The 24180-nt window shown below is 44.1% G+C and overlaps 1 protein-coding gene across 3 annotated transcripts in view; it reads right to left on the bottom strand.

Moving 5' to 3' along the window:
- The window catches only part of ARHGAP26 (Rho GTPase activating protein 26), a 446018-nt gene that overhangs the window by 271541 nt on the left and 150297 nt on the right, over nt 1-24180 (bottom strand). For all 3 annotated transcript variants that reach the window (XM_081036347.1, XM_081036348.1, XM_081036346.1), the window contains exons 6-10: nt 21758-21868; nt 14674-14778; nt 13044-13173; nt 8912-9012; nt 3770-3864 (exon numbers count right to left, since the gene is read on the bottom strand). In XM_081036347.1, coding sequence (XP_080892473.1) covers nt 3770-3864; nt 8912-9012; nt 13044-13173; nt 14674-14778; nt 21758-21868 — 542 coding nt within the window. The remainder of the gene's footprint in view (nt 1-3769; nt 3865-8911; nt 9013-13043; nt 13174-14673; nt 14779-21757; nt 21869-24180) is intronic.

Genomic DNA, 24180 nt, shown 5'->3' with positions numbered 1-24180 from the left:
CCTTCATCTTTAACTAAAACGTGGGTTTTATTGTGGTGGTGGTGGTGGTGGGTTTTTTCCTGGGAATCGGTATCAGAGACTGGAAATCACCTTTTCTAGCAGCTATATTCTTCTCCTCCGCATGGGTAAGAATTACGCTCCTTAGTAAAAGAACCTGAGTTTTTTTTGTTTTGCTTTGTTTTGATGTTGCTTAGAATAATGTTTTTAGTAGGAAAATGTTTCTATGTGCTCTGAGCAAACTGTATGGTGATATGCATGGCATTTAATGTACCAATTGTGACTTAAGAATAAAGGATAAGTGAAGCTCTTGTTCTAGAAGTGGACTCAGGGTCTCTCCCAGAGAGCAGAGCTGTGCAGATCCGGGGCAGGGACCAAGACGCTGTCGTTCTAACCACCTCCCCCAACGGACTCAGTGCAGGTGGTTTCCATCTCACAGAAAGAGACACTGATGTAATGAACTCACGATACTGACCTCACACAACATCGCTTCCTAAAGGCTACAATTTCTGTCACACAATGACATGAAATGTCAGCACTGAGCCTAAAGGATTAACGTATTCAACCTTAAGCACCCACAACATCACATATTCAAAGTCAAATAAATCACACTTTAGCAAGTATTTTATATCTTGACAGACATACACTAATAGCCACCACGTAAACATTTATAGAGTCTACAGTTAACACACTCTGGGAGCAATTCTGAAACCTTCCGCCGTTAAACATACCCATTGCCGCGCTTACTTCCCCATTTCCTAGGTGCGAACCTTGCATTCTGCCCCTGTCTCTCTAGCCCAGCAGGTGAAGCTGAGACATGTGTGGAAGGCGCAGGCTGGAAAGACAGCGGGACAGCCAGCAGCATCACCTCCTGCTCTACTGGTGAGAAAGCCAGGTGTAGGAGTCTCCAGAGAACAGGACTGTGGGCAGAGCTCCCGAGGAGGCAGTCGTCGAGCTCACGGAGCTGCCTTTCCTTCTGTCCTCAGTCCCTTCCTGGGTGTGTCAGGAAAATGCACAGACACTGGCGTCAAAACAGAAGAAACAGAAGGAAAATACTGCCCAACTCGAGCCTCATCTTTGAGGTCAAAGACGATGACCTGTACAGCAAACGGGGAGAAGGTGCTTCACAGATGCTCTGGGTTCCTGTAGGTGATGGTCAGTCAGCACGGCCGCAAGAGGAGACACAGAAGAGGCTCGGGCAGACCAGGTTGCTCCTCGTCATAGGTGCTAGAAAGAAGATGCCTGGCTCACACACAGGACCACGTGGGAGAGAACCGCCATCAGCCAGGAGGCAGGAGTGGCAGGAGGAGAGAGCCTAGGCCATGGGCTATGTTACAGGTCCTGCAGGAAAGGCATGGGGGGCAGGAGTGTAAACAGTTTCGGATTGCCTAGCTGGAATAATTTCCGGGGTGCTGAGCTGCAGGAGTGGTCCCTCGGACCTGCTCCCTGGCCCTGGGATTAAGGCAGAGGAATATTGTCCCCTGGGCTGCTGGGGCAGATGGAGGTGTGGCTCTAGGCTGTCAGCTCCAGGCTGAGCCCTCTACTATCTATTAGGATCAGCCAGCCCTGGAAGGGACAGTCTCTCCCCAGGCAGAAAGGGTTTTAAAGTGTCAAAACACCGAGCTATAGAAAATACAAATAATACAACAGAACTATCTACTCACTTCCTGCTTATTGAGAGGAGACTTAGCTGCCTCATCCTACGCCACAACTAAAACCCCTCTTGGCATGCTAAGGGAAGGACAGACAGCAACTCAGAAGAAAGTGCCTTTCCAAACCCACTCAGTATGTTGAATGCGAATGTGACGCATTTACTCTCAGCTTATGACTGGGACGTGCAAAGCTGTTAGGAGCACAGTAAAGGGGGAAGGTAGTAGGAAGTGTCGGCAAGGGTGGAAATGAGATGGAGGAACCATGGTGGGTTTTAATTGCCTAAAAAGCAACTCTCTACAACTTCTGGGGAAACTCCTGAAGGCGAAAACACAGAAAACAACTCAGCTTCAGAAAGCATCACTGAGCTTGCTTCCAATCTAACAGAGAGCTGCCATGCGAGGCACGCCGTCTTCCAAACAGTCACGTGAACAGACGCTCATCTCTGTGAACCATACATTTGGGCAGCATCAAACCACTGGCTCCACTGCCAACCAACACATCTTCTTAACCTCTTTCATGGAAGCCAACAATATGAATTCCCTTAAACTCCATGCTTTGAATAGAGAAGAGAGATGCTTACAAGTGCTTAAGGCATTCTGATTTAGGAAATGTTTAAAATCAAGACTACCCAATTTTATTTGAGGCACACACTTTTCAACTCTTAATGGCTACTTTAATTCAACCTACCCCTCTGTACAACCCTTCTCCATGACCTTCCCCTCTCACAGCCCCAAATACGGTGAAAGATTGGGGTACTTTCTTTTCTGTACAAGTAACATTTACTCCTCTGCATTTAGAGCCTAGTTTTAGGAAATATCAAGTCTGATAAACATGCAGGACAAGCTAATTAACAATAAATAGTAACAGCTAATACTTGTTGAGCATGTATTATGTGCCACTCTGCCAAGCATTTTATATGCATTATCCTCTTGGAATCTTACAATTCTAGAAACTAGGTATTATTACCATTTTCATTTTCCAGATAAGAAAGTCAAGGCCCTGAGAGACTAAGTACCTTGCCCAAAGTCACACGGCTACTAATGAGCAAAATCAAAATTTAAATCCAGGTTGCCAAAGGTGTAATGACTAGACTGCTAAAGAGACACGGTTGATTCCCATGAACTTCTGATTTCAGCGAAAAGGGCACGCTCTCTCCGTGGGAGCTCTAGCAGCCCTCGACAGCCACAGTGCAGGGACAGCAGGGCACAGGTCGGCATTCCCGACCTGCCAATATCCCCAGTGGCTCTCAGCCTCTGGATTCTCTAGAGCTGGGGCTGACTGACCACAGGTGAGCGTTCCAGGGAGGGTAGACGTACTGGCTTGACAAAATGGTGTGGCTTTTTTGGTTAGTAACAGGGAGAAATTAAATGGTATAAGAAGACAATCATACCGAGAGTCAAGGACCTTTGTGCTAGCATTGCTGATCTGGAACACACAGCTCAAATAAGCTAAGCCCGTGGCCTTCAGGGAAAGAATTAACCTGTTGCCAAGTAAAGTTTCTCAAAGAATTGAAATGTTGTCAAACTAGCTGAACACCATGATGTGGTACAACTTAATGAGACTATATAGATCTTGAGAAATATAAGACACAGCTCTCTTTCCACAGACTGATTTCGCAAGTGATGGTTTGTTCTTTCCTGGGCGCACACACACAGTGGTAGGCGAAATGCTGTAACTCAAAGCTGTCTCTTTTTTAATTAAGTACAACATCTTCTACCCTTCCCTTTAAGCAAATCCTTCTGAATCATTTTATTATATTTTAAAAGTTAAACATTTTTTAAAGTAAAAATAAAAATCTGAAATAGCTGATACAGTCATGCTAACTAATCAGTTTTCTTTAAACAAATAGACAACCTCCTGAGACACAAAACACATTCCTGAGAAGAGAAGCCATCACACAAAATAAAATCAATCAACCTCGGTGCTGAACCTAAAAGAGGGAGAGGTTAGACATCCTCACAAATCAGTAACAGGCCTGAGGTCTCTTCCCAACTGAATATTAGCAGAGGAATGGAGAAGGGAAAGGGGTGGTGGGGAACCAGAGGCTTTGACTGAATGGAAAAGAGAAGAAACACAAATTTACTAATATTTGTTCCTGAGAAAAGTGTGAGTTACTCACCTGTCTACGGCTTCAACATCGAAGCAAAACCTCTTCTCAATAGAGTCTGTTTTCCTCCGTGTGCAGGATTTGAGGGTAACTGACTCATCTTCTCCCTGTTGGGAACACACAGACTGTCAAGATGAGGCCAGAATATGAGCTCTGCTCCTCTCCAGGACAAGCAAGCCACGTAAACAGGAGTGATCGCTTCATCTTCTCAAACCTCAGTGTTCATGACCAGAGGAGGCGTAAGGCTGACCATAAACCTTCTCAGGCAAGAACCTCATGCAGCTATAAGTGCTGGTCAGCCATGTTCTACCCAGAGCCAAATGTCTTCAGTACTGGTGGAGCATGATGGTACAGCATCAACCCACACTAGATTAAACTTCTGTTGCTAGTGTTTTAAATAGGTTGAATTTGTAGGTTTGTTACGCGTTGAAACAAGATGACCTTGAGGTCTCCTACCCACTCGGAGCTTCTGTGATCTTGGTTCAGTCATCCTTTCTCAGGAAAACCTTCTTGGGCCAGGTCAAATACCCCATGCTCACATAGCATCGTATACCTCTCCCTCCCTCGCAGCACTGATCACAGCTGAAATCGTCTGTTGATACGAGCGACGATTCAAACAATGCCTTTCTCCTCATTAGACTCTAAGCTCCCTGAGGACAGAGACTATCTGTTTTTACTTCACCCTGTGTCCCCAGAGCCCAAACAGGCCCTGGAACAGAGGAGGGGCTCAATAAATGTTTTAACGGGTTTACTGAAGTATTAGGTTGGTGCAAAAGTAATTGCGGTTTTTGCAATTGTTCTCAACCTTTAAGTCACAATTACTTTTGCACCAACCTAATATAACTAATGTGTAATAAACTGCATATGTTTAAAGGACAATTTATGAGTGTTGTCATTTGTATACATCCATGAAATCATCATCACAATCAAACTAATGAACATTTCCATCACCCCCAAGTTTCCTGCTGTCCCGTCCCTCCACCCAGCCCATCCCCAGACCTGCGCTGGATCTGCTTTCTGTCACTCTACACGAGTTTGCGTATTCTTTAATTTTATATAAATGGAACGCCCCTTTATGTCTGACTTCTTTCACTCAGCATAATTGTTTTGTGAATCAAGAGTTTATTTCTTTTTATTGTTGAGCATTATTCCATAGTACAAATGGAATGCAGCAGGATTTTACTAATTTACTGCCTAGAAACAGAAGTTTCTGTCCCTGATGTCTTCTCTTTCTGTCACATGGGAATCTAAAGTTCCTGTTTCTCCTGCTTCTCCAATCTTATTTTTTTCTGAACGAGGGGAGAAATTAGCAAACGTGCTTAGTTTGTTGAAATAATCGGAAATGTGACTACGTATGGTAAAATTTAACCACGCACTAATGTCAGAATAGCACACAAAACACAGAAGACCTAGGAAGAGACAGTTTACATTCACAAGCCTAACATCTATTGTCTTTTACTGAATGGCTGAGATTAAGTTATCAGATTGAGAATTGCTTCTTATGCAATGTGTAAATGTATGCGTATAAACGCCCAAACACATGGGATTCTGACCATGTGAATGTCTAACTGCATTTCAAATTGAATGGCCATGGAATAGCTTCTCCTTTGAAAGCTTACGGGGAGGTGTCCCCAAGAAATGGAAGGGAACAGGGGAATCTATAAAAGATTATCAAATATAAGCAGAAAAAAGATTCTGTTTCAAGGATGACTCAAATCAGAAAAAAATCTGTATCAGAAAAACATATATATAAAGACAATCTGTTCAATTACTGATGGTTTAGAAACAGTGGGGGATGCAGATAATAACCACTTAAAAATGAAAAGTCATAACCGTGACAAACTGCGATAGAAAAGAGGCAGGTTGTGCTACAAAAGCCTAAATTCAGAGGACCTGACCTGATCAGGGAGGTCAGCAAAGGCTTTCTCGAGCTGGGACTTGAAAGAGTCATTAAGAGACAAGAGCAGGAGAAGAGGATAAGGATGGAAAAGAGCAGGTGGCAAAGGCCCGTGGTCAGGACCCATCCAGCCCAGAAGGAGCTGAAGGAAAGCTGGTGTGGCTGGAATCCCAGAGCAGGAAGGGAAGTGGAATGAGAAAGAGTTTGCGGGAGGCAGGGGCCAGACCATGCAGACTGTATCCTGAAAGCAGTGGGAAAATAGTGAAAGGTTTCGTCAGGGAAAGGACAGGGCTAGTTTCGGGCTGCTCCTGCAGAGGGGTACCTGGAGTTCAGGGAAGTCCCTTTCACTACAAAGGGTCTGGTTGCCAATGATGGAGCAAATCTGCTCACATCTCCTGGCCACAAGCGAAGAGAAAAGCAGGTATTTTCAAAGGAACATAATCCAAAGGAAAGGGACAGTGAAAGGAGAGGAAGGGTGGAGCAAAAGCACATTTGGACGAGGAAAGACCCTATTATCTATGGTAAGTCTACCTCACGCTGCTAGGAGAGCTTTGCACAAACACGTGTATAAAGACACCTGATTCTCCTTTCTAACTTGAGAAACACCTCCAGACAGCTAGCCTTCATTCTTCCTCCATCCTAACGCTGAGGAAACCAAGTCCACGCCATGGAAAGCTATTTCTAGGTGTTATGCACGATTGTTAATGTAAAACTATATATTAATTTACATATTACACAATGAGCTATAAATAATTCTGTATCAGCATTGCTATAGGCCTCAGAATCAGGAGTTGTGGACCAGAATCAGGGTTTGAGTACTGGCTCTATAACTCATTAGCTGCGTGGCCTTAGACATCATTTTCTCTCTCTGAATATCAATTTCCTCTTTTGTAAAAAAGGAAAACTGGATAAAAAAAGGATAACATAGGACAATAAAAAGACTTAGAAAAATATGAGATATAATATAAATACAAGGAATTATTATTAGGAAAATTGATTATCATAATATCAAGCTTCTAATATAGTGCTCATTGTGTCCCAGTTTCTGCCCCAAGAAAGATTCATATAATCCTCTTAACTCAATGAGGTATTTACTATTATCTCACTGAAGTCTGGGGACTCCCAAATATATCCCCCCTAATTGGTCTCCACTCTCCACTTTCAAGTGTGGTAAGAAAGAAGTAGAGAAAATACAAGAGTTCTTCATTAAAGGTTTAGGAAAGCACAAGATAAAAAGCCCGAAAATAAAGACTGTTTAAGAGAATAATTCCATGAAACTGATTTCTAGAAGGACTAAGAGTTGGAAAGGGACGGTGACTCACCCAAGAAAGGCAGACCTAACTCTATTTCCATTTCATGAATACCAGGAGAGACCTAGTAACATAAATTTTTAATATTCCGTCTAAGTGTAATTTCTCTATGTTTTGATATTTTCACATATCAGTTTTCCTGAGATTATTTATAAGTCAACCTCACCTCTGACAGGAAACGTGAAAAGGGCTTTGGCATTTTTTGCTTTATATACAGGGAAGGAATAGAGATACCGATAAACTTCCCTGTTGTGGCCTAAGTAGATAAAAGCCAGGAAGAAAAACCGGACATGGTAGAGAGCATGGGGGCCGCAGGAGGGAGCAGCAAAGAGCGCCATCACAGCATGCAGCATGACTGCCTCGGGCAATGTGATTCCAAAGCCAGCACTCTAGCCTCTACACTGAAATGCCCACACATGCGCAAACCCAACAGGGTGCACAAAAATGCACCCCAGGTAGGACCGGGGTCGGAATACTTAGAGAGGACTAATTTACCAACAGATTAGACACAGCTGAAAAACTACCTAAACTAAAGGAAGAACCAGAGACATTATCCAGAATGGAGTCCAGAGATTTAAAGAGATGAAAAAATATTTTTACTGAAAATATTAAAATATCTCCAGAAGGAGATAACAGAAATAACGAGAGGGAGCAAAATCCAAAGTGATAATCAGTAGGACCTTTCCAAAATTATTGAAAGACACCAACCCTCAAACCCAGAAAGGCCAAAAATTCCCAAGCACAACAGATTGAAAAAAAAAAAGTTACACATAGGACCATCATAATGACATGCAGAAGGAAGGAAGAAGAGAAGGAGGGAGGGAGGGAGGAGAGAAGGAGGGAGAAGAAGGGAAAGGAGGAGGGAGGGAGGGAAGGAGGGAAGAAGGAGACATGAAGAGCAGCCAGAGAGAAAAGACAGATCACCTAAAAAGGAAATCAGGCTTCAGTAAGCGGGACCGAGGAAAGGAGAACCCTGGCAGCAAAGCATGGAGTCCCAACAACAGCCCAGAAGGCTGATCCAGCCTGAATGACTCTTCGAAAGATGGCCACAAAAATATCTTCCACCCCACACTCTTCATACAATGTGACCTTGACACTCCGCCCACTGAGACAAGGCCTGCATCCACCCCATTTAAACTGGGTAGACTTGTGTGGGCTTTTGTGGCTATTTCCCTGAACAGATAGGACAAAAGTAAGATGATACGACTTCTAAGGCCAGATCTTTAAAAGGCAATGCAGTGTCGGCTTTCGTTGCTGGAATATTCACTCTGGAAACCTTTAGCTACCCCAAGGCCACCATGCTGTGAGGAAGCCCAAACTAGCCCACACAGGCAGGCCCTGAGACTATACAGAGAAAGTGGGAAGTGATGGCGATGAGGAAGGAAGTAAGCTACAGCTGACCAGCCTTAAGCTATTTCAGACCCTCCTTGTTCCAGGGATACTCACCATCTGATTGCAGCTGCGTGAGAAACCCTGAGCTCAAACCACCCATCCAAACGCTCACCAACCTACAGAAACTGTGAGAAATACTAAAATGCCTCATACGGTTTTAAAGGTTGCTAAGTTTTTGGATGATCTGTTACTCTGCAATAGATAACTGGAACATCTAAATTGCCAACTGGCAGCCCTGGAGGTACCAAGTGACAGTGGCATGCGTCAATTTCAATGGATGACGTCACTCAAGAATTTGCAGCATCTAATTACATTTGACACACTTAATATCGCATAGATGTGAAATACAAGAAAATCTTTCTTAGTTGTGATTCTTAATATAGTTTAGAGCTACAAGTAATCATCTGGTTTTAGTTACTTTGTAGGGTACTATGCCTTCTGGAACTGCTATATAAAAATTAAGAAAATTACAGTGAAACACTGGAAGTGTTACTTTATACACGCATTATAATTATTATTCATTAGCCAAGCATGAAATTTAAAATATGAACTCACCCCCTTTCCTCCTGACTTTTGGTCAAATGGTACCATGGTGATTTGCTTGGAATCCCGCTGATATGTACAATAGTGCTTCACCCAAGATGTTCCAAAGTGACCTGCAAGGTAATGTTTCCCATAAAACATCTATGTATGTCCCCTGCACGCCAGAAAAACACACAACACGTAACCCACAATAGTAACCCACAATGCTCACCTACCCTTAAACTTTCTAGGGGCAATATATTCCCCACACCAGCTAGAGTGGAACAGGCAGACATCTGATCCCACAGGCTGGAAATGGAACTGACCCAGGGCTTTCCCCAGGGACCAAGGAAGACTGCTTCCCACTAAATGCTACACCCAGTGGGTCTTAAAACATAAGGGAAGTAGAGGTTCCCTGGAGAAATTCATTCACTTTCCCATCATCAATCTCCATTTGACGTTCCCTTTCTCCCTCCTGACTGGAGTAAGATGATTGAGGACAGAACACAGAAAGGCTCATCAAAGCACTTGTCACCATTTTCAGCTGGTGAGATGACTGCATGCTTCCCACACAGCTGCTCTGTGACTCTGCGCACTGACATACAAGGACTCTGACCTACTTCCAAGCCCCTAATTGTCACTTCAGTAGAACTCAAGAAGATCTGAAAAACAGACAAGGAAACTCAGAGACACCAGAGATATAGAATGGAACTGTAAATGCCCAAATGTAATCTAAGGAGTTTGTAACTCAAAATTCTCCCTTAGGAAAGAGGGAGATTCCCCACAGTCAAATTATGACAAAGTCTCTGGTTTTACCCCGTGCTTGGCCAATTACTCTATTTTGAACAACAAAGTACTATTAGAGGAAGAAGGCATCTTGGCATCATTAGCCTGAAAGGACCTCAGTCAATACTAGTCTTGGATGCTTACAGAGATCACATAGCAGAAATGGTGAAAAAATGATAAAATGAAGAGATTTAGCAAACATTTAATAATTATTTTTCAAGGTATGACTGCCCATTGGAAGTGTTGGATGTCAGTCAGTAAACTTAGAAAGCAATACAGTAAGTGTCTACATTGGAATATTAAAGACAAATGAAAATACCAACCATTCTAATATATCTTTGTAGCTTAGAGAAAAAAAATTCAGTGGTAGCACAACACAAAGATTCCAAAAGTGCGGTATCTTGGACAATTTGCGCATCAAAACAAATAAGGACAGTAATGAATTTACCCTATGAATAAATGGGAATCTGTAAGTCCAAACTGATAATGGAAGGATGGATGGATAGATGGATGGGATGGATGGATGGATGGATGGATGGGTGGATGGATGGATGAGTGGATGGATGGATGGGATGGATGGGTGGGTGCGTGGATGGATGGATGGATGGATGGATACATGGATGGATGGATGGATGGATACATGGATGGATGGATGGATGGATGGGATGGATGGATGGATGGATGGATGGATGGATGGATGGATGGATGGATGGATGGATGGGACGGATGGATGGGACGGATGGATGGGACGGATGGATGGATGGATGGATGGATGGATGGATGGATGGATAGATGGATGGGATGGATGGGATGGATGGATGGATGGATGGATGGATGGATGGATGGATGGGACGGATGGATGGGACGGATGGATGGATGGATGGATGGATGGATGGGATGGATGGATGGATGGATGGATGGATGGATGGATGGATGGATGGGATGGATGAATGGAGGAGGGAGGGAGGGATGTAGGAAGGGAGGAAGAGGAGAAGGGAGGTTGCTTCCTTACAGCACACTAAATAACAACTAATAAATGTGGAACAAGTGGCAGAGATGAGAAATCGTCATCTTGCAACCATCATAGTAAAGGTCAGTTCAGGCAGGACTGTCAATGGATGCTGGTGTGTGGGGAGCAAAGTTCAATGAAAAGAAGGATATTTATGTGGTCTTAAGGTGGCTCCCCACAGACTGCTAATTAGTTACAAGGGGAAATAGTGACTGTACAGGGGAAAATCCAGGTAGTACCTTGACGGGGTCATCAAAATTAGCATCACCAGTGAGGGACAGAGGGCCATCTTGTGCCCCCAGATGTGGCACCCAAAAAAGAATGCAATGTTACTTGTACAGGGTTTGACCAAGGATGCTTGACCTGAATCTAACCTTGAGGAAACATTAGACAAACCCACACTGAAGAAAAATATATAAAAGAACTGCCCTATATTCTGCAAAATTGTCAATGTCATGAAAGACAAAGAAAGGCTGAGGAAGTGTTGCAGATAAAGGAGATTAAAGTCATGACAACTAACAGCCAAATGACATCCTGCACTGGAGAAAAACAAAATGCTCTGTAAGGGTATTATTGGGACAACTTACAAAATTGGGATATGGAATGTCATTTAGATGAAATATTTTATCAATGTTAAATTTCCTGGATATGGTAACTATGGTTACATGAAAGAATATCCTTATTTTTAGAAAATACACAGTGAAGTAAAGGAGCATGGTATATGCAACCTGTTCTCAAATGGTTCAGAAAAAATTAAAATTGAGTGTGTATCTGTGACTGTGGTGTGCACAAATACATACCCACACAGAGAAAAGAATTGTGGAAAAATGGTGAAAAATTAGTGCATCGAGTTAAAGGTCATATGGTTGTTCTTTTAGTATCCTTGCAACCTCCTGTAAGTTTAAGATTATTTCCAAAATAATAAGTTATAAGAACTTTCAAACAACAAAAAAGCTGTATCTCAATGCTCTGGAGTCCTGAGTCAGAGAATCAAAATGTGGTTCTAATGACAGTCAGGACACTAATGTTGAAAGAACACAGGAAGTGTTTGAATAAAATTGCATAATGTAATGTGAGAATGCCAAAAAGCAATACTGATTTTATGTATGTAAGAACAATAGTAAATTAAGTATTATAAGCTGACATTGAACTATATTTTTACTGCCCTAATAATTTATATTTTCAAGTTGACCTTAAACTTTCTGGGGGAGATCTTCTCATTGGGCAAAGAAGGCATCACTTTATATCAAGTAGGTATGAAACACAGAACTAAAGTAACTTCTGTCTCTTATAAACCTCAACAAGCTCATCCCTGCAAGAATGAGGGCCGTTAAACCCTCATCACAACTGATGTTCCAACCCCCAACCCACTAATGTCCCCATTCCCACCAGGGAACAATTTCAAGCCCAAGCAAATTTTTGAGTAATCACTCAATAGAATAATCACTGAAACCAAGAGGATTCTGTTCCATTGGGAAGCTTCCAGGAGTAAAGACATTTTCCTAACCCAAAATCAACAGAAGGACATGAAAGAGCACAAAGCCAGCAAAACTCCAGAAGAAGAAATGAGTCCAGCAAAAAAAAAAAAAAAAAAAGCAGGAATGGGAGGGAGGCTAGAAGAGCCATCCGTTACAGACAACAACTGACTTTCTTGTCTCGCTAGCATGGGTGAAGTCTGGAAGTGCTACCGCAGTAGCACGGCCCCGTCACAAAGCCTCTCCCAGGCCTAGCGCAGGAACTGGAGTCCTCATTGGAAACTCCTGGTCACCAGCACCTGGCATTGCTTTCCTTGACAGCATACCAACGGGGCAATGAATCTTCTTCCTGGCTCTGGGAGGGAGCTTTTGTTTCTCCTGTTCTTAAAATGTACATGTTAGGATGACAGGATTTGAGGCGAAGAAGGAAAGGGCCTAAGTCACGATTGTTTGGGCCTTGCTGAAACAAGTCTCAAAGGAAAACAAAATCACTAAATATTAAGTCCACCAAAAGATACAAATGCTCACTGACAATCAGGTGTAACACACAAGATCCTTCCATGGCGTCTACGCCACGGGTATGATATTCAAAGCTAAACTGAGGGTACAGGCACCTCAAGCGTATAGAGTGACACGAGGGAGAAAAGAGCCTCAATGCATTCCAGGTTCCCCAGGGAATTCCTAGTTACAAAGAAAACAGAATTATGACCCTTGGTGGTAGACAAGACTTGTGGACATCACTCTTCCAGTAGGAAACAACTATAAATTTACTCTCATTCATCCAAACCTGTATTTACAAAACACGACTCTAGATCGGGCGCTACTGGGTACACCCTCCACTTCTGGACATAAGGCATGAGTGCACCCCAAGTTACCAGTGGCCCCGGGCACTCACGTTTCTCCTGAACGTAGAGGTACCCTTCCATGGAGTAGGGGCTGATGGTCTTGTGCTCAAGGGGATTCTCCTTCATCTTTTTCATCAATGACTCCACTTCTGACCTGGTACCTTCAAAGCGATTTCTTGTCTGGGATGAAAGGAATTGTATTCAAATCAAAGAAATAAAATCCTATTCCCACCTCCAACAATTCAAAACATCAATTAATAGAATCCTTAGAGCTAAAAAGCAGATAATTTAATTCCAACGTCAGCCATCTCAAAATTAGGCAAATATTCAAGAAGTATACTTTGACCTAATGTCCTTTACCACATTTCTCAAACTCTACGGACCAACAAAACCACCTGAGGAACTTGCAGAAAACGCAAATGCCCAGGCCTCAGCCCTAAAGGTGAACTGAGTACCTCTGGACCCACAAATGTGCATTTGACACAAGCGTTCCATGTGATTCTGATTTGGATGGTCCCTGGGAGGGTCCACCGCCCAGCTCCCCCTCAGGACTGGACGACTCATTTCTCCAGCAGTAGGGAATGCTGCTTGCTGTTGGCTCAGATGGTTCCCTCCTCTGAAGGGAGCTGCTTCACTGAGGGTTCCTCCCTTCCCCAGGGCAGCCTGTACTCACCCAATGATTAGTCTAGGGACAAAAGGGCCAGGGGTCAAAAGCCTGGCCCCTTTGCCTCTATTCTGGCCTGAAGGACATACCTGCTCGCAGGTGCCCATGGCATGGACTGAGACCTGTGTCGCAACTGCATCACGGCCCAACTCCTGCACGGGCCTCACTTTCTCATAGGTGTTTCTGCCAACACTGCTCCCTCTAAACCTGCTATGTGTAAATTTCCACTTCAGAGTCGGCCTTCTGGGGAAGCCGGCAAAGGGGAAGCCATGTTTTGTGAAAACTTTTCCAAGACTCTGCAACTTCCTGTTCTCTCAAAAGACACAGGAAAGCATGTCGGGGCTTCTAAAAGCCATGCCATACAACCCACATGGATGCACTGGGTTTCTTTTCTACACAGGATCATCCAGGGACAAAGACAATATGCAGACTTTCCACTCAGTGCAAAGGGGCTTGAGCCCTACTGACTGCTAACCAAGAGCCCCAGCCAGGACTCTGAGCACTGAAACGTCCTGCTGTGTAAAATTCGGGAGAGGAGGTTGGGAGTAAACCACACTGGCACGGATTTCCTGTTAGCCTTACTAAGAGTTGAACAAGAGCACATCCTTCGAGCTGGAGGTCAGCATGTGTGCCCCACCCCCACCCAACACACACTCCAAGGTCTTGTGTGGCCAGGCAGCTAAATGGACAGAGGGGGGCTGGGCTGGGGCGGGTGGGGCTTCCACTGCCAAAGGAAATCCTGACGCTAGTGCTACAGATTTAAAACACAATCAGCAGCAGCACTTCCGAAAACATAAATAGTGCTTTGAAATAATGGAGGAAAGGATGATGTCCTAACCTGGGGCCACCAAGCACCCTAGAAATGCCTGCCCCCAGATGCCCTTTGAACCCAAGCAAGACTCATCCTCCTTACCTGCATTCCAACCCAGATAAGTGACCTCCCTGCCACCAGAACCGTGGTTTGTTTTTTCCTTTCCTTAACCAGGGAAAGGAAGTCTGCCCCTTTGCCCACTCACGTTCTGTATGCTAATGGTCAGCTGCGTCTTGAAGTCACTGAAATCCTTGGCCAGTTCATAACCATGGTGATAGAAAGTGAAGAGTCCTTGCAAGAATGCCAGGAGCTGTAATGGAGATAGAAAGGCAAGGTTCACATAAGCCAGACAAAGAGATATATATAGCTGTATCTGCTTTCCCAACCGTGATTTGAAAGTCTAGAATAAAGTAATAATAATGGCTAACACTTACTGAGTACTGTTTGTATGCCGGGCACTGGAACTTTATGCACCTATCTCACTGAATACTCACAACAACCTCTGAGGTAAGTACTATTATCATCGCCATTTTAATAATGAGGACGCAGGTTCAGAGAGGTCAAGTAACTTGCCCCAAAGCACACAGTAGGTGGCAGCCAGGATTTGAAACCAGATCTCCTTGACACCAACACCCAAGCTCTTACCCTGTGATTCTCACCACCACCTCCCAGGAAAACCATTTTCTCAGAAATTGAAGACCAGGACTCCAACTAAGGTTCCTTCTAGTACACTTGTAATATCAGGTTGTCATACAGAAGGGTGTGGTTATATTGACAACCAACAAAGAAGGGAGAAAAGGAAGCTGGCATGTTCTGAGTCTACAGCCTCACAGGCAAAAGGAAATCAAAGAAAATCATCCAGGTCAGACGTCAGCTCAAGTGTGTTTCTGTGCTTTCCCCAAACTATCCAAAAGTAAACACTATGGATTCCTTTATTAAAATACTCCCATGTTGCCACATTTTCAGTTATGATGGTTTCCTAAATGCTCATGTAAATTGCCTCAGGCTAACAGTAAGCCTATTCGTTGTTTAGTCTTGTCTTTAGTGAAGAGTGAAAACATCTGTTCACTAAAATTCTTACAACATGTCTTCATATACTTAAAAACTATTAATGCTCCTGGGCCCCTGCCAGCCAGCCATTCTCCAAGCTGAATAATCGTTCCTGTAGTCTTTCCTCTCAGAGCCTATATGCAAACCTCACTGCTGTTATGCTAAGCTGGCCCCCTGCCCAAGTTCTACACATCTTGCCTCAGTTCCAAATCTCTACCTGAAAAGGGATTATACTCAAAGTTTGAACAAGGTTTAGAAGAACCATTACCTCAGCTCCATCACAGGCTCAGTTCTACTACATTTGGGGACCATCCCTGTGTTAACTGAACTTTTCGATGCCAACTCACATGTTCTGAGCAGTCCACTCCGACCTCCCTCTACCACATGTGACATCAGACACAGTTGCTTTACTTTATATTGCTGTGTTTAGCTTTTCAGTCCCTAAATGAATATACCTTTACTTACTAAACACAGTCTCCCTTATTTTCACCTAACTTGCCTTTTCTAAGAGGCAGCCCTAATAATGAGGTGAAGAGAACTCATCCCCACGCCCCTACTCTCCCACCTTGCTTGTGGCAGGTACGGGAAGCACCAAGGTAGGTGCTACTTACTCTACCTGTGCTCAGAGGAGAGACCTGTCTGTGGGCTAAGCCACAGGGCCAGCCCAGTTTATCACAGAGTTCTATGCGGGGGAGTCAGACAAAACCCGGTTTCCAACAATATGGTACCCTGACTGCTCCCCAAGCATCTATGCCCTCAGGTCCTCATGGGAGGTGGGGAAGCAGGCATTGCTGGATCCTCTGGCTCTAAGGGCATCTAATAGCACCAGATAGATCCCTAACCTAAATCAGTGAACGGGTAGTAACTCACACAGAGTCACCGAAGGCTACTCATGGACCCTTTTCTTCAAAGATACCAAAGGACTTTGGACTTACTCTACACAGAATCCTTTTTGGCGGAGGCCCATACTTTTCTCTGGATGGCTCCAGTAGGAGAGAAGGGGCTCTTGTGCCCAACCCAGTGCTAGCATCCAAGGAGACCTGTTCCAGCTCTTCCCTCACTGCTGTACATGCGTGCTGTGTCCCATCACTCTGCTGAGGCACTGAGCCATCCTCCACTACAGAAAAACGTAGGAGCTAATTCTAAGGTCGTGCCTTCTAATGACTCTGATTTAGCCTTCACTTAACGTCAACGGGGTCTCCCTTGCTCACGGTCATTAAATGTCTCAAACACGTCACTAAGATGCCACCTGGGCATACACACAAGAGCTCCAAAGGCAGAGTTACCAGTATTTCTTCTAGTTTTCACTTCCTTTGTTTACCATGCATGACTGTCCATTTTTCTACGGGAAATGATTCCTTAGACATTGCTATCTTTGGCCTACTTCCCTTCCTTCGACCCTCCCAGTCCATTTTCTGCCCTCTCCCACTTCCTGACATCCCCCTTCCCACAAACTATATGAACCTTTGAACATACTACCCAGTGGGAAAGCACAGCCCACTCCTCAGAAAGCCGGGCAAGGCCCACGGAAGGACTCCAGAGATGGAAAGATCTGTCTGCCTAGAAGAAACACTTTTACTCACACACACAGAGGAAGAGCTTGCCGTAGCTCACCTGCTTAGCCAGTAAGTCACACCATCCACCCAGGCTCCTCCCTGAACAGTCAGCAACACAGAAACAGAAAACCACCAAGCAAATGCCAAACAATACCCTCCCCGCCTCCCTTTGCCTTCTTCCCCATCCTTGTTTGCCTCAGAGAATAACTGAAAAACAAAACAACAACAAAAAACTATTCCTATTTTCTAGCTGACAACATAGACCTAATTTATTTTTTATTTTTTTAAATAAGCAAATATGTAACTGCTTCACATAATGCTGGCTGCATCATTCTGGACTATTGGATAAATATAGGTTGTTTTCATTCATGCAATAGAGCCACAGTTATGGGTTAAATTATGCCATCCTCTCCCCCACCCCCGATCCCATCCCACCACCCTCAGCCCCCGCCAAAAAATATGTTGAAGTCCTAACCCGCAGGACCTCAGAATGTGATTTTATTTCGAAATAGTCTTTACAGAGGTAATCAAATTAAAATGAAGCCAATAGGTCTTAACCTAAAATGACTGGTGTCCTTATAAAAGGGGAAATGTGGACACAGAGAAACACACAGAGGGAAGACAGCCAAGTGAAGATGAGGGGCAGAAGTGAGGTGTCTACAAAGCAAGGAAAGCCAAATCCTGCCAGCAAACTATCAGAAGGTGGGAAGAGGAACGGAAGGATCATTTCCCTACAAGTTTCAGAGGGCACATGCATGGCCCTTCCAACCTTGATCTCGGACTTCCGGACTTTAGAACTAGGAGGCAATACATTTTTGTTGCTCTAAGACTTTTGTGGGACTTTGTTACAGCGGCCCTGGCAAACTAAAGTAGCTATCAAAAAGCATTCATTCATACAACAAAAAGAAGGACAGAGAGTAGGCTGGTGGGAAGGTGGGCTGAGTCAGACGTGTAACTGCCTTTAACTCATCCTTTACAGGAAGGTAACGATGCTCTCTACTAGTGCCCCAGGTTGTGGTACAGACTGAAATGAAATGGGCTTAGCACAGGAGTGCCAGCAGCAGCAGCTCAGCAAGAGAGACACAATCAGACTGATGTGTCAGAAGGGTCCAGGCCTGGCTGGAGAAGGGGGAGCTCCAGGGCAAGATGCAGCAGACGAAAGGGAAAGAAGGAAGGCCTGCAATGAGGCAGAAGCAGTGAGAAAAGACAGGAAGGCACGGCACCAGGAAACAGGGGACACTCAGAGGATGCGGAACCTGGCAAATGTGAGAATGAGGTCTCTGCAGCGCTAGGTAACCTGCAATTCTGAGAACTCGGAGAGCACAAGGAACAGGGCTCCACCTTCATGAAGTCGGTATGTCATTAGCAGCAACCCAAATCACCAGGACATTTAGTACCTCCAAAAGAAAATAAAGGTTTCCAGGGCACAAAAAAAAAAATAATGGGTTAGATCCCAGGAGCTGGGTTTTCTTCCTTGGAACACTAAAATCTTGTTTCTTTTTCTGAAGGTCAGTAACATCCTGATACGTGAAGTTACTTTCTAAGAAACACAGTCAATGGGCACGGAGGTTCTTTGAATGGCCAAAGATTCCCTTGACTGCAACCACCCCAAAATATGAATACCTACCCCAAGTACCTCAGCACTTTAGTTCAATAGATTGCATCATGGTTTCCTTTCCACGTGTAAAAATCAAATCCTGCTTCATTGAGATTAAAGGCCAGACCAGTTCTGCTATTACTAGATGTGATCTTGGAGAAATAAATAAATGTATTTCCATTTCTTCATCTGAAAAACAGTACCTACCCTCTGAGACATTATAAGGACTGCATGATACAATGTTTGTAAAGCTCTTATTATTAGCACAGTACATGGCACAGTTTCGGCTAATACCAATTATTACTTCATGTTCTTTTGTACAGTCTAGGCCACTGGCTCGGACTTTAACGTGCAATGGAATCGCCTGGAGGGCTTACTAAGTTCTGGGTCTGGGATAGAGTCTGAGCATTTGTGTTTCTAGGACTTTGAGAACCACTGAGCTAGTCAGAGGCATTTTCACTGATGAATCTCTTCTCACTGTGCACAGCTCCCGGAGCCCCTGACCTGCCTACAGGCTGGTGTGCTCAGAAACAAGAACTTCTGTAGAAAAGTGACGGTTATACATACGAATCCTATATCCAGCCTCTGATTTAACTCTGGGCAAGTCCCTGTCACTGTCTGTTCATTCTAGCATGAGACCAGAAATTACTGTCATTAGCTCTCCAGGTCTTTACTTTATGACCTGAAAAATACCTGCAAACCACAATGGTTTTCTACTCTTTAAATCCCTCTGGCCCTCCTATACCATCGATTCTGTCCGACCTGACACTGAACTGCTTGCTGCCTTGGCTACCTCTCTGCTATATATATCTTGCTTCCCAATGAGGCTGTGAGCTCCTCAGACACAGCAGCTGGGTCTTCAGCATTTTCTACAGTACTCAGTAAATAAATGCTTCTAGAATTACCAACACTATATTAAAACAGGTGGACCCCATTAATATTGGCACCTGACTACTTTGCTCCTTTGAGGAGACCCTAGGGAACCAAAGCTGATACATTCTCAGAATAAAAAATTAATTAACTGGGTGCTAATTAGCAATTATATAATAAATATATAATAATTGGGTGCTAATTAGGTTAACTCTGTTGTAAGAATTTTACATAAATAAACTCATTTAATCCTCGTAATATCTTTATATGGTGGGTGGTATTATTTACCCATTTCGCAGATGAGGAAACTGACCCTAAAAAAATAAATAACTTCCCTAAGAACACACAGTTAGGAAATGGCTGAGCTGGGATTTAAATCTAAGCAATCTGGCTCTAAACCCCTTAATATTGATGCTATGCTGACTCTCAAGAAAACTCAAGACACTGATCTACTACAAGAGAATGCCAGATAATATAAGAATAAATCCTGTAGATTTCTTTAAAAAAGAGAGAAAGAAAAGGAAGAAAAGGAGAAGGAAAAAAAAGGAAGGAGGATGAGAAAGCCCACCTAAATCAGCAGATTTATCCAGCTGAGCCCAGCCTGGATTGTCTGAACCCCAGAGATGTGTAAGAAATAAATGCCCATTGCATGAAGTTTTATGGTTATTTGTTACCCAGCAGAAGCTAACAGATACATTACCTGATTTACTAGGAACATCTACTGAGAGATCAAAGTGGACAATAAAAAAACTGAGCTCAAAGATGTAGGGATGGAACTCATCCAAATTAGGCAATTATAGAGTATGATAAATCAACACACATTATTACATATACCAGAAGAATTATTAGAATCACATTTTTTTGTTGTTTTTTAACCCCACCAGGAATTCTAATAAAAGCAAGTAAAAATACCAAAGGCTGACTCTGTGACAGCATTTGAATTCTTGCCCTGACCACAGGAAACAGTTTCAGTAAACCCCTGAAAGGCTGGCTTTAACACACCTCTGTGTCCTGAGCAGGGAAATCAACAAGCTTGCTTTCTCAGACAGATGGTTTCTCCCACCTCACAGACCCTACAATGTCTGAAACCACTGCTAAACAGGAAGTTGGCTCTAAAGTTTCCAATATTCAGATGAGAAGACTGAGGTAATTAAGACTTCTAAAAGTCTGCCAGATAAGGTGGCTGAGGGTGGAATTCTAAGATCATAGTTTCAGTATAAAATAAGCATCAAATTCCAAAGTCAACTGGGCTCCTGATGAAACTATTAGCAAGTCTACATGTCTACAAAGCATCCCAAAAGTTCACAAATTAAAAATGGAGCATAAAACACATTCTTTACTAAAAAAGAGGGTCGTTTTCTTTAAGCTTCTTGTAGTTTTATTCTTATTTGTTTAAGAAAATCTCTCTTTCTTACACCTAGGCGGATAAGAGACTGAGGGCCTGGGTCAAAATCAGAGGCTGCATTTTGGCTGAAAAAATGCAAGGCCTGCAAGAGTGTTAGATCGAGGCCCATATGCTCTCTGGTATTTCCATGACGTCTTCCTGCTGCAGATTCTGAAGGTAGTGCCACAGCGGGGAGGAGCGGCACCACGTCTGCATGAAGCCACAACCACGCTGAGGTGGCCTGAGCTAAAGCCAGGTTTGTTCCCACACTGCAACCTTTCATGTCCACTGGGACACTCTGCCCAAGTCCAAATGCAATCACGGCCCACTCTACAGACTCTCCACGTTGCTTGGTGATAACAAACCTATACGGAGAAATCGCTTTATATGGCATCTTTTAATGCGTGGATGGGGTGAGGAGGAACTCTGAACTCAGGAGGCAAAAAGAGAAAGGTATCATGTACATTTCCCGATTTCCTTGGGTCACTACTATAGTTGGATTATTTGAGGGAAAGAGGAAGAGGGGGAGGAAAGTTAAGGCACAATGAAAGCTTCTCCCTGCTTTACTTCCACCTGCAGACCAAACAGGACAGCATAGGGTGGCGAGAAGAAGCGACTGCTGCTAACTGCGCTGTCTGGGGCTGTACAGGAACAACTACAGGAAATAAGCCAGGGGAGCAGACTGACACAGGCCGGCTCCTCAGCAGAAGGCACAGCATCAGGGCTGGTCAAGCTTCTCATCAACAACTCAGAGCCTCTTGTCACCTAGGCAGCTGGAATGAGGGGAGGGGAGGAAAGTGTGGACACGCCGTTCCACACAGCATCTACTTACAGGCTCCACGAACTCAAACATCTTTCTCTCTTGGACTTCCTGCACCTTGAAGACGTACTCCAGGGACACTTCGTAGAAATGCTGCCGGACCAGGTCTACTTGGCTGTCTGCCTACAAACAAGAGGGAATGCCAGAGAAAAATCAATGCATGACCCAAGAAGAGCATTCTAGCGAGCAGGAAAGGAAAAAAAAAAAATCTCTGGAGATGGTTTTAAAAAACACATTGAAGAGCATGAAACAGAAATAAGAGTAACGATAATGGTCGGATGAGCACTGTGCCCCAGCTGTACATACGTTACCTGATTCAGACCTCATTGATTTTAGTTACTCGATCCTTACGAGATTCCTAAAAGGAAGATATTATCTTCACCTCGAATTTATAGAAGGAAATGAAGTCTGCTAACATTAAGGAACATGACGTAGCTGGTTCCGGGAAGAGCTGGGACTTCGGTCCCGGTCAGGGGGCCTTCAAGACCCTTGACTGTCCTTAAACCACTGGGCAGGACCACCTCCCACAGCCTGCGACAGGCCTGAGTTCCCACAAAAGAGAAAAATAAAACCTGCAGAGCCATCTCCAACCCATCCTTCTTAGTGAGCAAAACGGTTAGAGGGCAGGGCACCTCAGAAAAGGACACTTTCATTACTCCCAGGTACTTCCTTGGTGTCAAGGATGAACTGTCAGTTTATTCCAAGCAGAGTCATTCCATTGTTCCCTGTGAACCTCACTTCTCCCTCTGTGCAGGTGTGTGGCTTTTCCAGGGTACAATTAAACCACTGATCTAGGTTCCAGAACCCAGGGGAGAAAATGCTGTGGGTAGCAAAATGCAGCGCTGGTCAGTACTTCCACTATCCCGGGAACGCTCTTAACCTGTCCACAATGGGACTGTGTCAATTCATTCTTTCAAAGCAGATATCTACATTGCAAGCACATTTCAGTGACCCAAGAAAAGTGGATTTTTAATAAAAAATAATGTCCTGCTAATAGGAAACAAAACACTTTTTCTTTAGAAGGGGTCAGAAACCATTCTATAACATCTTTACAAAGACAAACAAAGCCCCTGAAGGGCTATGTCTTCCAGTTGTTCCTTTGTCAAGGTTCCTGCAGAGGAACTTTGAATAGATCTTTCCTTCCTTTACATCAAATATAGTATTGCTACCCTGACATCTTAAGGACTTGGCAAATGATTCATTTAATTCATTCAAGTATTATGAGCAAAAAGGAACTTCCTTCATGGAACTCACAGCATAGTCAGGAAAAGAGATGTTAATCAAATAATCATGCAAATAAACAGAAAAGTACAAATTCTGATAAAGCACATGATGCTATGAAACAGCATGAAGGAATTCACTCAAATCTGCTAGTAACTTCCTCCCAGGGCAACTCACAAGTTAATACACGGAAGTGAGCCTGCTGAGAAACTGCTGAATAAAACCAAAATGCAGGGCAAAGCCTGCGGGGGAAGTTGATACCTGAGCACTGACTACTGTTTATTTGGAGGCAGGGTTTCAGAAAGTGCTGTACCCCCTCCCCAAGGGTAGCTGTTTAGACAACTGGGCAGACACACCTTTTGTGTGGGCTCCTGCCAGCCAAGGCCCATTGCATTTCTTTGTAGTCAAACCCAGCACACTTCCACATGCATCTACCTGGCTTGCAGACCTCACACATCCTCCCTGGTAGGGCTTGTAACTGAGACTGAGGCTGAAAATAAGGCCGTTCTGCAAAGAGCATCCTGCAGTCAGGCAGGATGAAGGAGCCAGAAGGGAAGTCCGAGGAGAAAAACAGCAGCGCCCAGCATCAGTCAGACAGCTGGCAGAGCAAATGCCTGGGCTGCAATTGCAGTTCTATTCTTTTCTACTGGGGAGATCGACTCAAGTCACTTACCCTCTCTCTGGGTCTCCTTCCCATACCTGGAAGGCAGAGATGATAATATCTGCCCTTGCTCTGAGGAGAGCTGTTCCAAAGAGAATATGAGCTAAAAGACACGAACCATTTGAAAACCAGAAAGTGTCCTGTGCACGTTGGCTGTTATCCCCACCAGGGCTGTCAGAGTGGCTGGGCTTCAATCACTCCTTGTACCATAACCCTACCACATCATCTCGGGGTGGCTACACTCCTCTCCTAACTCGTCTCCCTGCTTTCATTCTCTTCCCCTCTCCTTCCAATCCAGTCTCCACCCAGGAGCCAAACACCTTTCCTAAAATCTAAACCAGATGTTCTCGCAGCCACTTTGATGCCTTCCCATGGCTTCCACCATGGTCCACAAGACCGGGTATGACCTGCCCACCCATCCCACCCCACCTCCTCCCAACTCATATGGATCGCACGTGCTCCAGCCACTCGGGGCTCCTTGCTGTCCCCCCGACACGCCAAGTCTCTTTCTTACCACGCAACCGTTGTACTTGGTATTCCTTCTAGGTGAAAA

This window comes from Rhinolophus hipposideros (assembly GCF_964194185.1).
Source record: "Rhinolophus hipposideros genome assembly, chromosome: 23".
Classification (NCBI taxonomy): domain Eukaryota; kingdom Metazoa; phylum Chordata; class Mammalia; order Chiroptera; family Rhinolophidae; genus Rhinolophus; species Rhinolophus hipposideros.
The sequence above is the reverse complement of the archived record's forward strand: the minus strand, read 5'-3'. Positions and strand labels throughout refer to the sequence as shown.